Genomic DNA, 16,962 nt, shown 5'->3' with positions numbered 1-16,962 from the left:
AGGCTTAGAGATACTCAGACCTAGACCATTGCTGTTCCTATCCGTGAAATTCCACAGCAGGACCGGTAAATGTGAACGGTTAAGTTAAACTGCTTTGGATGATAAATGGGCTGCTTTAAACAGGGCCTAACCTAGGAAAAGACCAACATAAGCCAATGCCCACTGTGGCACAAAAAGGGACAAGGGGAAAAAAGATGCACAACACCAGATTTGTAACATGGGGTCTCATCTAATGTGCTCAGTTTGTGTGAAAACATTAGGTTTCACTGCCTAACAACCTGAGAAGTTCAAAGAAAGGTCAGTGTGTTCGCAGCAGAGATGTGAAGTGACTCGTCTAGCATGAACAGATGCAACAAACCTCAGACACACCGGTAGCATTGTCAAAGGTTTGCCTGCTGGCAGTACTTATCACCTCTGAACAGTGTCGGCAGTAAATCTGTTTTGTGTTCACACAGCAAAGACCTTGGAAGTCTTCAGCCACTCAGCCTTGTTAAAATACTCCAAACCAGAAGGTGGCAGTAGCGTTGTTTGGCAATGCATATCCGTGCGTATTGCTTATGGTCTAGATTCCAAGTTATCTGCACTAATCTTGCTATTTTGTAGAAAGCCCTTGTTGATACAAGCCATATGACCACAGCTAGATAACTACCTAGCAAGATGACTTAGAAACTATTTAATTCACTCTCCATAATCCCATACTGCCAGTGTCAGCCCATAGCCAAATGTTTAGCAAGCTAGCTAACGTTAGCATATTCGCTAGCTAGCACAATATAGCTAGCTACTGTAGCTAGCTAGCTAAGGACACTGCACTAACTCGGCAGCTAACACAGGCAGCTGTTTCATAGAAACTAGCTAATCTATAGAGTGGTGTGGAGGAGGAGTCTACCATGTCCGGAAGTGACTTCACCATTCATTTTCCGGATTCATGTTCACTCAAACATTGGTTTAAGCTTTGTTTTACTATTGACAGTTATAGCTGATTTCGGGATTGTATATCAATTCGGTCTCCTTTAATATTTGTCATCTGATGTATTCGTTTCAATCTCTGAATCGTTTATCATACTTTTCCCGTCAGTTCCTGATTTCAGAGCAGAAAAACTACAATCTGTGTACTGAATTAGCCTAGTGCGCATGTGCACCCAGCTATATCCTGTCCCGAGCTTGTTTTCCCCGGTTTTCCCTGGTTAAACTAGCTGAACTACGCTTGTTTTCGTCAAACTTGCCAAAATGCATGAATACTGCACCCTCAACTTCGAAACTCCTTTGCTAGTTATACAATCATGTAACTAAGAAATTAGCTGGAAAGAAACTTGAAAGTGATATTGTTTTGTTGAATAGTCATTACTGTTTCGAGCCATCTGTTGTGTCGTAAGACAACCGTGGCAAAGGATATCATTGCTACTTAACGCGGATCCAAGTTCAGTTTTGAGATCCACCGGCGTCATTGGCATAGGGTGAGCTGGACGTTTCTGACTGGTCTTGGAGCTGTGACAGGGCAGCCTCTCCCCGCTCGGCTCGATGGGATATGTAGTGATTTTGCCAACACAGCCAGATATGTACCCAGTCTTGTACCCTTAACCTTTTTTCAACTGACTATCGTATTTGTTGATTAAATTGGACTTTATTAGTATAATAAGTAATCCAGGAATGTCATGAGTTAATTGACACGAGAAAACTTGAGAAAATAGATACTCTACAGAGTGCCAATGGCTAGCCAATGGCTACAATGAATGGCTAAATTACTTCTGGACATGAAGGGTCCACGGAGCTCCTCCTCCTCACCACTCTATTGTGGTTAATTTTAATGTCAATACTAGCCACAATGGTTAGCTAGCTTGGAGGAAGTATTTAGTGTTGTGTGCATTGCGTCTGTGCACTTAGCTAGCTACCATCCCATAGCCTACATTGCATTTGAAGTGTGACTGGGTCATCCGTAGATGTACGGAGAAAATGTTTATTTTGTTCGCTCCCTCACGTGGGGGTCCGTGCTTACTGTCTCAAAGTTGCTAGAACATAAGCGGCCACTGATGAGCATTGCGTAGGTCGTTGCTACCGGGTCGGCACGCAGCAGGTACCGCTTATGTTCTAGCAAGAGAAGGAACGGCCTCCCACTGTGATAAGTACCTATCGGCAGTCTATCGGCAGTGAGATTTCTCATGTGTTTCATGCTTTAGAGGGGCTTGTTTTCCTTTCTGTTTCCACCGAGCAACAGCCAAAAACACTCCATGTTGATATATCAAATATGACTCCAGAAAGGCTTGGAAGACATTTATCTAGCACTTTCTAAAAGAGACGGAATTCACCCTAACTGCAGGGGTTCCAGGATTATTTCCATCAACATCGCAAACTGTTTTAGAGACTGACAGACAGGGTCTGGTAGTGCTCCAGTTCTCCCTGTCAGAATAAGCAACAGAGGACTTGGAAACCATATCAACTCCTATAGAAATGGCACTATGGTTATTGTGAGTAACCTAATTTAAGTTCCTTTAACTCCGCTTTCTAGTGAGTTTATACAAACTGTCAACTCCTACCATTCTGATAGATTGGAGACTGTCAGAAAAAATGGTTGTAACGTTAACAATTTGGTTGCTATTCCTTTGGTTACCTCTAGGCAGATGCCTCAGGGGCAGAGTGGCCCACACTCATTGAATATGGCACTTTTAAATGTTAGCGCAATCACTAGTAAAACTTTTCTCGTGAATGACCTCATTACTGAGCGCAAAGTTGATTGCATGTTTGTCACTAATTGAAGCCTCCCCCCGGACTACAGCTATTCATACTCTATCAGAAAAGGGGAAAAGGGTGGGGGGACAGACTATTTTTTACTAATGCTGTCAGCTGTAAGGACATTTCATTTGGGGACTTTGGGTCTTTTGAGCATCGTGCTATAAATGTCAGCCACCAGTGCTGGCCATAACCCTGTAGGCCACCAAAGCACTGCCCCACTTTCTTTACTGATTTCTCTGAACTATTGTCCTTGAGAACTATGATAAAATCACTGTGTTGGGTGATTTTAATATTCATGTTGACAATGAGACTTTACTCCAAGGCCACTGAATGTATTAATCTTTTGAGCTATATGGACTTTATCCAACATGTTACTGGGCCCACCCATAACCGCGGCCATACTCTGGACCTGGTTATTACCAAGGGGCTTTCTATTGACATATCCTCTATTGTTGATGTTGCTTTATCTGATCACCACTGTGTATTTTTACTACCTTGTTGCCCATAGCACAGGGTAATACTGAATACATTATTAAGAAACACTATCTTACCTCTGAAGTTGCTACAGAATTTATTGAGTGTATGAACAATACTCCATCACCTATTCGGTCTTCCTCTTGTGATGATTTAGTTGATAACTTGAATAGCAAATTAAGTGCAACCATTGATGCCAAAGCTCCAGTAAAGTTTAAAAAAGGCCACATCCAAATGGAGAGCCCCTTGGATGAGTGAGGAAACTAATAAATTAAAAGAGAAACATATATATCAAGACAATTAGAAATGCCAGACGGGTTCATTTTTCTAACTTGATCACTAATAATCAGAATAATTATTCTCGAACATTGATGGCCTAATAAAACCTACCACGGCAAACCTATGTGAACTTTCCTCCACATCTAAATGAGATTAGTTTGCGGCATATTTCAGAGATAAGATAACAAACATTAGGCTGAGTATCAGTCAAGCAAGACCTGATGAGAAGTTTGATCATATGTGCCCTAGCCTCCCACGCAAAGGCAATATGGATTTATTTTCCCTGGTTGACACAGACATGCTCAGGAAAGTGATATCACAACATAAGCCTTCTACCTGCCTTCTCGATCCTATCCCCAACACCTAATTCAAATTCTGGAGAAATTGGTTTTCTAAACATCTAAATATATTTTAAGGGCCAACTGTATTTAAAAACAAATCCAATCTGGTTTTCGGGCCCACCACATCACAGAGACAGCCTTAGTTAAAGTGGTAAATTATCTTAGAGCCAACACAGATGCCAAACAGCTCTCTGTCCTTGTACTCTGGATTTAAGAGCTGCATTCAACACTGTTGACCACAATGTCCTTCTGGACAGACTGGAGAGGTGGGTTGGCCTCTTCGGTCCAGTTCTAAATTGGTTTAGGACCTATTTAACCGATCAAGAGTTTGCCACCCTTGGTGAACATAACTCAGATAAAATCCATATCACATGTGGCATTCCACAAGGTTCGATTTTGGGTCGGGTACTGTTCAGTTTATATTCACTGCCGGTCAAAACCTTTAGAACACCTACTCATTCAAGGGTTTTTCTTTATTTTTACTATTTTCTACATTGTAGAATAATAGTGAAGACATCAAAACTATGAAATAACACATGTGAAATCATGTAGTAACCAAAAAAAGTGTTAAACAAATCAAAATATATTTTATATTTGATATTCTTCAAATAGCCACCCTTTGCCTTGATGACAGCTTTGCACACACTTAGCATTCTCTCAACCAGCTTCACCTGGAATGCTTTTCCAACAGTCTTGAAGGAGTTCCCACATATGCTGAGCACTTGTTGGCTGCTTTTCCTTCACTCTGCGGTCCAACTCATCCCAAACCTCATCTGATGCAGCACTCCATCACTCTCCTTCTTGGTCAAATAGCCCTTACACAGCCTGGAGGTGTGTTGGGTCATTGTCCTATTGAAAAACAAATGATAGTACCACTAAGCCCAAACCAGATGTGATGGCGTATCGCTGCAGAATGCTGTGGTAGCCATGCTGGTTAAGTGTGCCTTGAATTCTAAATAAATCACAGACAGTGTCACCAGCAAAGCACTCCCACACCATAACACCTCCTCCTCCATGCTTTACGGTCAGAAATACACAAGCGGAGATCATCTGTTCACCCACACCGCGTCTCACAAGGACACGGCGGTTGGAACCAAAAATCTCAAATTTGGACTCCAGACCAAAGGACAAATTTCCACCGGTCTAATGTCCATTGCTGATGTTTCTTGGCCCAAGCAAGTCTCTTCTTCTTATTGGTGTCCTTTATTAGTGGTTTCTTTGCAACAATTCAACCATGAAGGCCTGATTCACGCAGTCTCCTCTGAACAGTTTATGTTGAGATGTGTCTGTTACTTGAACTCTGTGAAGCATTTATTTGGGCTGCAATTTCTGAGGCTGGTAACTCTAATTAACGTATCCTCTGCAGCAGAGGTAACTCTGGGTCTTCCATTCCTGTGATGGTCCTCATGAGAGCCAGTTTCATCATAGCGCTTGATGGTTTTTGCGACTGCACTTGAAGAAACGTTCAAAGTTCTTGAAATGTTCCATATTGACTGACCTTCATGTCGTAAAGTAATGATGGACTGTCGTTTGTCTTTGCTTATTTGAGCTGTTCTTGACATAGTATGAACTTGGTTTTTTACCAAATAGGGCCATCTTCTGTATACTCCCCTGACCTTGTCACAACACAACTGATTGGCTCAAACGCATTAAGAAGGAAAGCAATTCCACAAATTAACTTTAAAGAAGGCACACCTGTTAATTGAAATGCATTCCAGGTGACAACCTCATGGTTGAGAGAATGCCAAGTGTGCGCAAAGCTGTCATCAAGGCAAACGGTGGCTATTTGAAGAATCTCAAATATTAAATATATTTTGATTTGTTTAACACCTTTTTGGTTACTACATGATTCCATGTGTGTTATTTCATAGTTTTGATGTCTTCACAATTATTCTACAATGTAGAAAATAGTAAAAACTAAGAAAAACTCTTGAATGAGTAAGTGTTCTAAAACTTTTGACTGGTAGCATATGTTACCCCTTTGGCTGCGTTTTCAGAAAGCACAGCATTGATTTTCACTGCTACGCAGACGATACACAACTTTACACTTCTGTGTCACCAGAGGATTTTAGCTCCACAGATAAATTATTAGACTGTATTAGTGATTTAAATACTTGGATGGCTCACAACGTCCTCCAGCTAAATCAAGACAAGATCGAGGTACTTATTGTTGGAGCCAAAGCACAGAGAGAATCTGGACGCACATTTTAATTCACAGGCAATAAAGATAAAAAACACCAGGTAAAAAAACGTAGGTGTTATTTTAGATTCTGGACTCAATTTTAAATCACACATTAGGAATGTGACCAATATAGCTTTTTACCACCTGAGGAACATTGCCAAGGTGCAGCCCTTTCTATCTCAGGCTGATACAGAGAGACTCATCATGCTTTTATTACAAGCAGGCTTGACTACTGTAATGCTCTCCTGTTTGGCCTACCCAAGAAAGCCATTGGTCAACTGCAAAACATACAGAATGCTGCAGCACGGGTACTGACCAAGACCAGACGGACAGCACACATTACACTGGTTTTAAGGTCTCTGCACTGGTTTCCTGTGAGTTTTATAATTAATTTTAAGATTATTCTATTGGTTTTTAAATCAATCCACGATTGTAGGTCCCTCAGGTCATCTGGCACTGGCCTTTTAACTAACCCAAAGCCTAGGACCAAGAGGCATGGAGAGGCAGCCTTTAATTACTATGCCCCCAGCCTCTGGAATAGCCTGCCAGAGAAAATGTGGACATTTTTAAGACGGACACTTTTTTAGCTTTGCATACCTAAAAACACACCTTTCTAGCTCTGCTTTTCCTCAGGGTGCTTTTCAGTCATTCAGTTTTTATTGTTATTCTTTTGTTTTTTTATCCTCTTATGTTTGTTGTATAGTAAATATTTCAGTTTTTATTTTGATCGTTTTTATTAGTTTTTTTCTGTAAAGCACATTGTGTTGAATTCCATGTCTGAAATGTGCTTCATAAATAAAGATTGATTTGATTTGATTTACTAAGCACTTCGCACACCCAAGAGTCTGCCAGACGTCAGATCAAAAGTGTGTTATAAAAACACTCTTTGCAGGTGTGTGGGGGGAGGGAGTTTAAACAAGTTCTTCAAAGAAACAGTGTTTAGACTGAGACCAGAGGAACACCCTGTGATTCTCCCCACACACACACACACACACACACACACACACACACTTTATGGGATGAGAATTATATTATATGGAGGTAGAGTGGTTAAAGAGCGAATGAACACGCCAATTGGAAAAACGAGATTTCATTTATTTTGGTTAATGATGTTTGTCCCCCATGAGACACTGTAGACACAGAAGCATATTTAACTTCCTCAAAATCCCCAGAATGCATCTAAGATAACTCAAGAAATCTGTAATAAATGTTGATGTTTTTGCAGAGGATGTTTTCGTTGTGCAATTTTACATCTAACTAAGGTCTTTGGTGCAGTATTCCTCAAGTAAAAAAATGCCAGACGTGTTGTCTTATGTAAACAAAGTCGGAGCTGCTGGGCCTCGGGGTATGTTGGTGTTCTCAAGGACTCAGCACTTCAATATCGACAGCATTGCTCATTATGTAGAGGGGCCATTGGTCAAGCCACCTAGCTTTACCAGGTCAATATCTGGTCGATATAAGACCATCATAGAAGTCTTATGAGGTGTGTTTTTATCATTTGGAATGGATATACTGCTTCTACACTATCTTATGTAATATCTCAAAATGATATGACTGTATGTGTTTTTAACAAATAATTTAATCAAATGTTGACAGTACAGGAAACAAAGAACCCTGTTCATTGCGAAGCTAAATGACTTCAGTGTCTACACTATCTCTACATCGGTCTAAAATGACCGAATCAGACACTGTAGGTTCTGCTTTGCTTCTGTATCTGCCCTCTCATGTTCTAAACAGTCATTGTATCTTTTCCAGGAAAGCATCCTATAATGACGCAAGGTAAAGTTCCATGTTCTATGTTGCCTTCAAAGGGCTTTGCTTTCCTCGTTTGTTCTCCTTCATGATCACTTTGGCTTAAAATACCTCCCACCATGCTGCTTCTAATATCCTGTAAGATCAGCGGTAATGAAGAGATGGATAGAGGAAGCAAATTTAGCAATTTAGCAAAAATACAGTCTAGACCTCTACTTAATCATTCCTGTGAGAGACAGCAGAAAGAGAGAGAGGGGAGGAAAGAGGAGATGACACTTACGATCCATTCCATTGACGTATCTCATGCTGATCTCACAGTGGCCCCACACAGCGCTGACGATGGGGTACAGCTTCTTCCCCTTCAGGCCTCTGAACGCCACTCCCAGGTACTGTCCGTCCACCATGAAACTCAACGTGCCCTCGTCCATATCCAACACCACTAGAAGAGCGTCCGGCAATACAAAAGCCTCCTCAGGCTCTAAGAAACACGGATACGAAGGTAGGGAAGCCTGGGCCCGGTTCTTACTATCGTGGTACAGTCGGTTCCTGCCTAAGTCCCACCCCCAGGACTCAGAGTCACTGCCCACTAGCGCCATGTAGCCGACTGAGTGTAAAGGGGCATCGGCGGTGGCAACTCCCACCACGGCATGTGTCCCTCGCTGTCTCGCCGGCCAGTGGATCCGCCAGACGTGAAGTCCCCGCGTGTAACCCACTTGGCCGCGGATGCAGTCGGTGCTCTGGGCTACGGGGTGGCGGTGGAAGGTCAGTTTGTCCTCCTCCTTGATGAAGACGTTGAGCGAGCGATCCTCTGGGTTCCAGGCGTGTCGGAGCTGTAGGTCAGGGGGCGCGGGGGGCATGTCTAGAAGTAAGTCCAACCGGGGTGGCTTGTGGAAGTCGGGGCCCCGCAGCTCGGGATGGACGTGCCTGCGGTGGGAGGCGGGACGGAACGAGGGGGAGCCGCCCTCGCCGCGACTGTCCACTGACTTGACGCCGCCAGAGATTTTCTGGCCCATGGTGGCGGTGAGAAAGGGGGAGCGGAAAGGGGGGAGGAGGAAGCTGTTAGTTTGGGTCGGTTTTGTCCTCCGTCGCCCCGGCGTTACCTCATCAAAGCGGATTTTCAGTGCAGTAACCAGGGGAACCACAGGGAGTGGTGATGATGCACTCCTGTTGCTGGCTCACGCCACAAAGCCTCCTTCAAAAGGGGCCGATGACGACACGCCTGCGAGGAGAGCGCAGAGAGAGGAGAATGTGAGTACATGTAAGGTTACAGATTGTTATGACTGCTCTGTTCTGGCCGGAATCACTGCCTCCCTGAAGAACACACTCAGACAAAGTACTAGAGAGAGAGACAGAAATACAGACCGAGAGAGAGAGAGAGACAGTGACAGAGACAGAGAGAGACAGAGAAAAAGTGTGAACGACAGAAAAAGATGGAGAGGATGAAGGGCAGAGAGAGGGAGTGATAACAGAGCAGATCAGAGGGCAGTATGAAGGCCACTCCAAAGCTCTTCATGCAAAACACAAACATGTGGGGGTGTTAACAGGAACAAATAAACGAAAAGACGGGTGTACAGCAAACAAACACTTCCTGACTAACCTACCCCCTCTCCAGACTAACACACATACACTGATGGGAAGGTAGGCCTACTCTTTCAACATCTGCATTAAAGAGATGCCCACACACACACACACACACGCACACACGCACACACAGTTAACCCTTTACATTCGTACCCGTATACAGGTTGAAAATGGCAGATTTGGGCACTGATTTGGTTTTTCTTTCTTTCTTACTTTCTGCTTGCATTTTGTATTTATATTGATGTGTGTATTTTTTTTAATTTATGTAATTCATGGCTCATCTGTAAAAGAGACCTTGGTCTCAGCATGACTCCCTGATAAAATAAAGGTTAAATAAATAAAATAAGCACCTAAATTGGAACACAGTGGCTGTACAGTAACATTCTCTAAATGACGTTGGAGCTCAGGCTCTGCGCTTCACAGTGCTGTATGGGTTGACTGACAGCCGTTCTGAACATGAGCACCACACAAGACAAGAAGTTACACCCGACACTCCCCCTAATTAAGCAACTTTTGAAAAAAAAATTGTCTGAGTGAGGGAAATGCTGTAAATTAAGAGGACTATGTATTTTGAAAGATGAGACATTGAGGATTATAATAAATACCGCTTTGATGTCATACAAGCAAGCCAAACATCCAAATGTGCACTTCACATTTCCATATCATAAAACTAATGTAATATAAAGTGTCAAGTTTATGATCAATGTTTTTTCTATTGTGAAGAAAATTCATAGCGGAACACGCACCTGAATGCAAGCATGACTCCTTTATATGCGCACCAAAATACCAATCTGTTTCTCTGAATTGCCCTGTGAAAGCCTAACACTGTAAGATCATATTTTATAAGTTAGCTAGTCATGTCAGCATTAGAACAAGATTTCATTTTATAATGGGCCGTTTTTGGATTGCATAAACAACAGTAATTGTGTGAAAGGAGATACAGGGCTGCGCTCCAAGCAAAACAACTACCGGTACAAGTGTGCTTGCTCTAGTTTCTCAACGGCACAACTAGGAGAGCTCAAAAATGACTCTTCTTTGAGTCATAAAAGTGCATTGAAATGACTTAGGAACTGAGCACACTTTGGAGAGGTGTGTGGCCACTTGGAGACACCAGTTAGTCCTCCCACTCAAACCCTTGTCATTTTTATGTCTTGCGTTGCACCTACCCCCACATTATCCATGAATATTCATATCATGTTACTGAATGTATCCAGAGTACTTTCGTATTTTGTTAAACAAATTAGGCGAAAAGTACAGTAAATGTAAAATGCACATAAAATCAACGGTGTAATGTTTGGATTCAGTCTTGTGTCAGGTGAACTGTTGTGTCCTAAACTTTGGTGTAATGATTTTCCCATAACTTCCAAACTGTCCACTTTCAATTACAACCATGCTTATGCATATGCTTTTCATATTTCTTCTGTAAGAAATATATTTAGTGATGGGGAGGGGGGGGGGGGGCGATATCGTATCGCTTTGACAATATCGCAATATTATTTTTGTGCTAGTTGGCTGTACCTGCACCAAAACTCCAGTATTTTTCCTTCATAGCTTGTTCTCCATCTTTTTCAATAGGAAGAATTTGTTTTCAGCATTTTTATTTCCATGACTGATCAAAACTTGTTTTCTCATGGCTCTCTCTTGTCCCTCTGCAGCAGTCATATACAGTAGGGAGAACAAGTATTTGATACACTGCCGATTTTCCTACTTACAAAGCATGTAGAGGTCTGTAATTTTTTCAAAATCCAGAAAATCACATTGTATGATTAAGTAATTAATTTGCATTTTATTGCATGACATAAGTATTTGATCACCTACCAACCAGTAAGAATTCCGGCTCTCACAGACCTGTTCGTTTTTCTTTAAGAAGCCCTCCTGTTCTCCACTCATTACCTATATTAACTGCACCTGTTTGAACTTGTTACCTGTATAAAAGACACCTGTCCACACACTCAAACAAACAGACTCCAACCTCTCCACAATGGCCAAGACCAGAGAGCTATGTAAGGACATCAGGGATAAAAGTGTAGACCTGCACAAGACTGGGATGGGCTACAGGACAATAGGCAAGCAGCTTGGTGAGAAGGCAACAACTGTTGGCGCAATTATTAGAAAATGGAAGAAGTTCAAGATGACGGTCAATCACCCTCGGTCTGGGGCTCCATGCAAGATCTCACCTCGTGGGGCATCAATGATCATGAGGAAGGTGAGGGATCAGCCCAGAACTACACGGCAGGACCTGGTCAATGACCTGAAGAGAGCTGGGACCACAGTCTCAAAGAAAACCATTAGAAACACACTACGCCGTCATGGATTAAAATCCTGCAGCGCACGCAAGGTCCCCCTGCTCAAGCCAGCGCATGTCCAGGCCCGTCTGAAGTTTGCCAATGACCATCTGGATGATCCAGAGGAGGAATGGGAGAAGGTAATGTGGTCTGATGAGACAAAAATAGAGCTTTTTGGTCTAAACTCCACTCGCCGTGTTTGGAGGAAGAAGAAGGATGAGTACAACCCCAAGAACACCATCCCAACCCCTTCTGCAAAGGGGACAGGACGACTGCACCGTATTGAGGGGAGGCATTGAAGATGGGTCGTGGCTGGGTCTTCAGCATGACAACGACCCGAAACACACAGCCAGGGCAACTAAGGAGTGGCTCCGTAAGAAGCATCTCAAGGTCCTGGAGTGGCCTAGCCAGTCTCCAGACCTGAACCCAATAGAAAATATTTGGAGGGAGCTGAAAGTCCGTATTGCCCAGCGACAGCCCCGAAACCTGAAGGATCTGGAGAAGGTCTGTATGGAGGAGTGGGCCAAAATCCCTGCTGCAGTGTGTGCAAACCTGGTCAAGACCTACAGGAAACGTATGATCTCTGTAATTGCAAACAAAGGTTTCTGTAGCAAATATTAAGTTCTGCTTTTCTGATGTATCAAATACTTATGTCATGCAATAAATTGCAAATTAATTACTTAAAAATCATACAATGTGATTTTCTGGATTTTTGTTTTAGATTCCGTCTCTCACAGTTGAAGTGTACCTATGATAAAAAATTACAGACCTCTACATGCTTTGTAAGTAGGAAAACCTGCAAAATCGGCAGTGTATCAAATACTTGTTCTCCCCACTGTATATGGTGAGCAATATGTTTGGAACATCAAATCGCCATACAGAGAATCGCAGTACATATCGTATCGGCACCAAAGTTCCCTGGCAATTCCCAGCCCTATCCATATCGGCCAATTCCCACGAATGTAAAGGGTTAAACCGTCCTGAGTGGTGCTCCTCTACAGCCAAGACTACAACTCAGAGGAGGCTAGTGTTCATTTAGATAATGCATTTTTAATGAGCGCCTTTTAGAAAAGGAGCAGAGTTGGCAAAAACAGGAAGGGAAAAGGGTAATAATTCATTGCCCCAATCCCCTTGAGCTTCCCGGGCCTAAAAAAACTATCTTCAAACAATGTTCCTGTTTGCCACAGCCAAAACATCATTAATCAAAGGTGATGTGAAAAAGGAAACTGTGAACTAGAAGATCATGTAAGATTGGCTGATGATGATAAGCTAAAAATACTAGGGCTCTATGTAATGCTAGCAGGCAGTTTCTGTTTGGACAAACACACACAAGTCCCGCTTGGCCACACACACACACACGCACCCTGCTCAGCTGAAGTGATGTATCAGTAACTTCCTGAACACAGGGAAAGGTACACTCATACCTCAGACTTGGAAGTGGCGCTGACGCACCTCTTGGGGGTAAAGACACACACATATATATATACAGCTGACAGTTACAGTATATACTGAACGGTACTGTACTGTACACACAGATGTCAGACTGTGAAAGAGAGGTCTACTGTTGCTATGTAAGCTAAGGTAACCACAGACACAAATACAGTAAAACAGTCAACACTCCGACACAGTGAGGTCAGACACTGCCTGAAAGAAGGTCTGTCTATGTAAGTTAACAGGAAGGAGGGTGACCAGACAGCCAGACAGCCGAGTCCAGGCTCCCCCCTCTCTCTCTCTCTCTCTCTCTCTCCCTCCCTCCCCCTGTCTTCCTCCCATCGATTGAGAAGAGGAATGACGTCATGTGAGCTGGCAGAGAGGGTGTGTGGCACCAGAGTTCAGTTTGTGTGTGTGCAGCATGTCCACTCATCCCCTCTCCTCCCAGATGGCTCCTCTACTCAGCTGGCCCAGAACCAGTCTGGGAGAGCATGTGGCTGGCAACCTACGCGTTACGCCCGTCGTCAAGGGGTTGCTTCACCACTGACCTGCGTCGCCACGGTTATCATCGCCCCGGTTACCCCTCTGAAGGGGTCTGGACCCGGCGATTGCCATGAAGAGCTGCAACATGAGCCTACCATCTGCTCTCCCCCCATTTGATTTAGATCTCACTCATGTCTCTGGCACACTTCATCGTTCCCCCCCAGACTTCTGCCGACTCATTTAGGAGAGTTCTCTTCTGCTCTACTCCGTCATCAACCCTTCTTTTAGATGGTTAGACAGGTATGGCAGTTAAGGGAGCAGACAGAAAGCATAGGTGTCGCACACACACAGTCGGCAATTGAGGATATGTTTTGTTGTTACACTGACATGAGCATGGCTCTGCCTCAAAGGAGGTCAGAATGGCAAACGTCTGAAAATTGGGTTTCTCTTGAGAGAGGGCGAGAGCGAGAGAGACCAAAGGCACAGACCATAAGTGACAAAGATAGAACCAGACAAAGGGATGTTTAATGGCAGACTAGTTGGGTAGATTGTGACTCAGTTTGCCACCTTCCCTCCAACATCCCTAAAACGTTGTTACATCATGTGTGTATGAAATCATCTCTCAGTCCCCTCTGCCTCATAACCAGGCTTTCATGCATATCTATCCGACAAGCCCCGACTTGGTAGACATGCTTCGATGTGACACACACACATTTACATTGCCTTCAGAAAGTATTCACACACCTTGACTTTTCCCCCAAAATATTGTGTCATAGCCTACATTCTAAATGAATTAAATGGAGATTATTTTGTCACTGGCCTACACACAATAATGTCAAAGTGGAATTATGTTTTTAGAATATTTTACAAATTAATAAAAAATGAAATGCTGAAATGTCTTGAATCAATAAGTATTCAACCAATTTTTTATGGCAAGCCTAAATAAGTTCAGAAGTAAAGATTTGCTTAACAAGTCATAATAAGTTGCATGGACTCACTCTGTGTGCAATAATAGTGCTTAACATTATTTTTTAAACACTACCTCATCTCTGTACCCCACACATACAATTATATGTAAGGTCCCTCAGTCAAGCAGTGAATTTCAAACACAGATTCAACCACAAAGACTTGGAAGGTTTTCCAATGCCTCACAAAGAAGGACACCTATTGGTAGATAAAAACATATTTTTTTTTAAAGCAGATACTGAATATCCCTTTGAGCATGGTGAAGTTATTAATTACACTTTAGATGGTGTATCAATACACCTAGTCACTACAAAGATACAGGCATCCTTCCTAACTCAGTTGCCTAGGGAAAGGAAATCGCTTAAGGATTTCACCATGAGGACAATGGTGACTTTAAAACAGTTGCAAAGTTTAATAGCTGTGATGGGAGAAAACTGAGGATGGATCAACAACATTGTAGTTACTCCACAATACTAACCTAATTGACAGAGTGAAAAAGAAGCCTGTACTGAATAAAAAAACATTCCAAAACATACATCCTGTTCGCAAAAAGGTACTAAAGTAATACTGCAAAAAATGTGGCAAAGCAATTCACTTTTTGTCCTGAATACAAAGTGTTGTGTTATGTTTGGGGCAAATCCAATACATTACTGAGTACCACTCTCTATATTTTCAAGCATAGTGGTGGCTGCATCATGTTATGGGTATGCTTGTAATCGTTAAGGACTAGGGAGTTTTTCAGGATAAAAAAGAAACTAATTGGAGCTAAGCACAGGCATAATCCTAGAGGAAAACCTGGTTCAGTCTGCTTTCCACCATTTACATTTACATTTTAGTCATTTAGCAGACGCTCTTATCCAGAGCGACTTACAGTTAGTGAGTGCATAAATTTTTCATACTGGCCCCCCGTGGGAAACGAACCCACAACCCTGGTGTTGCAAGCGCCATGCTCTACCAACTGAGCTACAGGAGGCCCACCAGACACTGGGAGATGAATTCACCTTTCAGCAGGACAATAACCTAAAACACAAGGCCAAATCTACACACTGGAGTTGCTTTCCAAGAAGAAAGTGAATGTTCCTGAGTGGCCGAGTTACATTTTTGACTGAAATCTACTTGAAAATCTATGGCAAGATCTGAAAATGGTTGTCTAACAATGATCAACAATCAATTTGACAGAATTGAAGAATTTTGACAAGAATAATGGGCAAATGTTGCACAATCCAGGTGTGGAAAGCTCTTAGAGACTTACCACAAAAGACTCACAGTTGTAATTGCTGCCAAAGGTGCTTCTACAAAGTATTGACTCAGGGGTGTGTATACTTATGTAAATGAGATATTTCTGTATTTCATTTTTAATACATTAGCAAAAATGTCACAAAACATGTTTTCACTGTCATTATGGGTATTGTGTGTAGATAGTTTAGTTTTTTTTACATCCATTTTGAATTCAGGCTGTAACAACAAGATGTGGAATAAGTCAAGGGGTATGAATACTTTCTGGAGGCACACACTCATACACACAGTCTGACACAATCACACTCACAGTTCCTCATCTGGCTGACATTCTTCTCACAGTCATTACCTAGGAACAGCCACACACACAGGAGATGGAAGAGTCCTAGGGAAAACACCTCACTCCTCATAATATTGTCTGGGACATGAACAAATGATCAAACGCAGTCTGTCGGCTTTACAGGAGGAAGAATCCAGGCCAGTCTGTTAATGGGAATCCAAAGCAATGCGTTTAGACAGACGAACATGACTTGTAGCAACCCTGGTTCCAATTAGAGGTGTGTGTGTGTGTGTGTGTGTGTGTGTGTGTGTGTGTTACTAGGGGTGAACTGCAGTGAAGACTATACAAACTATTCCAAACAACCTTTAGTGTCTACATAGTTGAGATTCATTCCTTGTGAGGATATGCCAGGGGTAGGTAGATTGTAAGCAGTATGTCATTATTTAGTGTTATATGTCAAAATACAGACTGAATTCCATAGAATGATTAGTCTTTAAGAGATAAGAAGTTATACTCAGTCAAAAAGTGGCCCGTTACTCCCATTAGACCATATAAAGACAAAAAGAATGTGGGAGATTATATCCCTCTCTTTCTTTCTCCTCCATTTATTTTCATCCATCATTCCCTCTCTCCCTCCAACTTTCCCTGTTACTCTATCCCTCCTCTTTCCATATATCCCTCCCTTAGTTTCCTCATCCCTCTCTCTGTAGCAGCAGTAAACCATCAGCGAAAGGTAAAAACAGCACTAACACCCTGTAAATTGGTACAAATTACATCACGCTGCCAACAAAATGGCCCAGTCGATTTGCAGTGCTGCAATCAATGAAAGCCTGACAGGCAGAGACATCTGCTTTACACACACACACACAGTACTGTGATAGGCCTGTGTGTTTTGGAAGGCTAGCCTTTATGGGGATTTTAATGGTCATGGAGCACTTGGTTAAA

The 16,962-nt window shown here is 42.6% G+C and overlaps 1 protein-coding gene across 3 annotated transcripts in view; it reads right to left on the bottom strand.

Annotated features, from left to right (window-relative positions):
- The window catches only part of LOC121580778 (SPRY domain-containing SOCS box protein 4-like), a 134,513-nt gene that overhangs the window by 57,228 nt on the left and 60,323 nt on the right, over positions 1-16,962 (bottom strand). For 2 of the 3 annotated variants that reach the window (XM_041895808.2, XM_041895807.2), the window contains one exon: positions 8,036-8,974. In XM_041895808.2, the coding sequence (XP_041751742.1) occupies positions 8,036-8,768 (733 nt within the window). In that variant the 5' untranslated portion in view covers positions 8,769-8,974. Of the gene's footprint in view, positions 1-7,117; positions 7,892-8,035; positions 8,975-16,962 lie in introns of those variants that run through there. The other variant, XM_041895809.2, reaches the window with a different exon arrangement.

The sequence above is a fragment of the Coregonus clupeaformis genome, chromosome 14, assembly GCF_020615455.1.
Source record: "Coregonus clupeaformis isolate EN_2021a chromosome 14, ASM2061545v1, whole genome shotgun sequence".
Taxonomy (NCBI): Eukaryota; Metazoa; Chordata; class Actinopteri; order Salmoniformes; family Salmonidae; genus Coregonus; species Coregonus clupeaformis.
The sequence above is the reverse complement of the archived record's forward strand: the minus strand, read 5'-3'. Positions and strand labels throughout refer to the sequence as shown.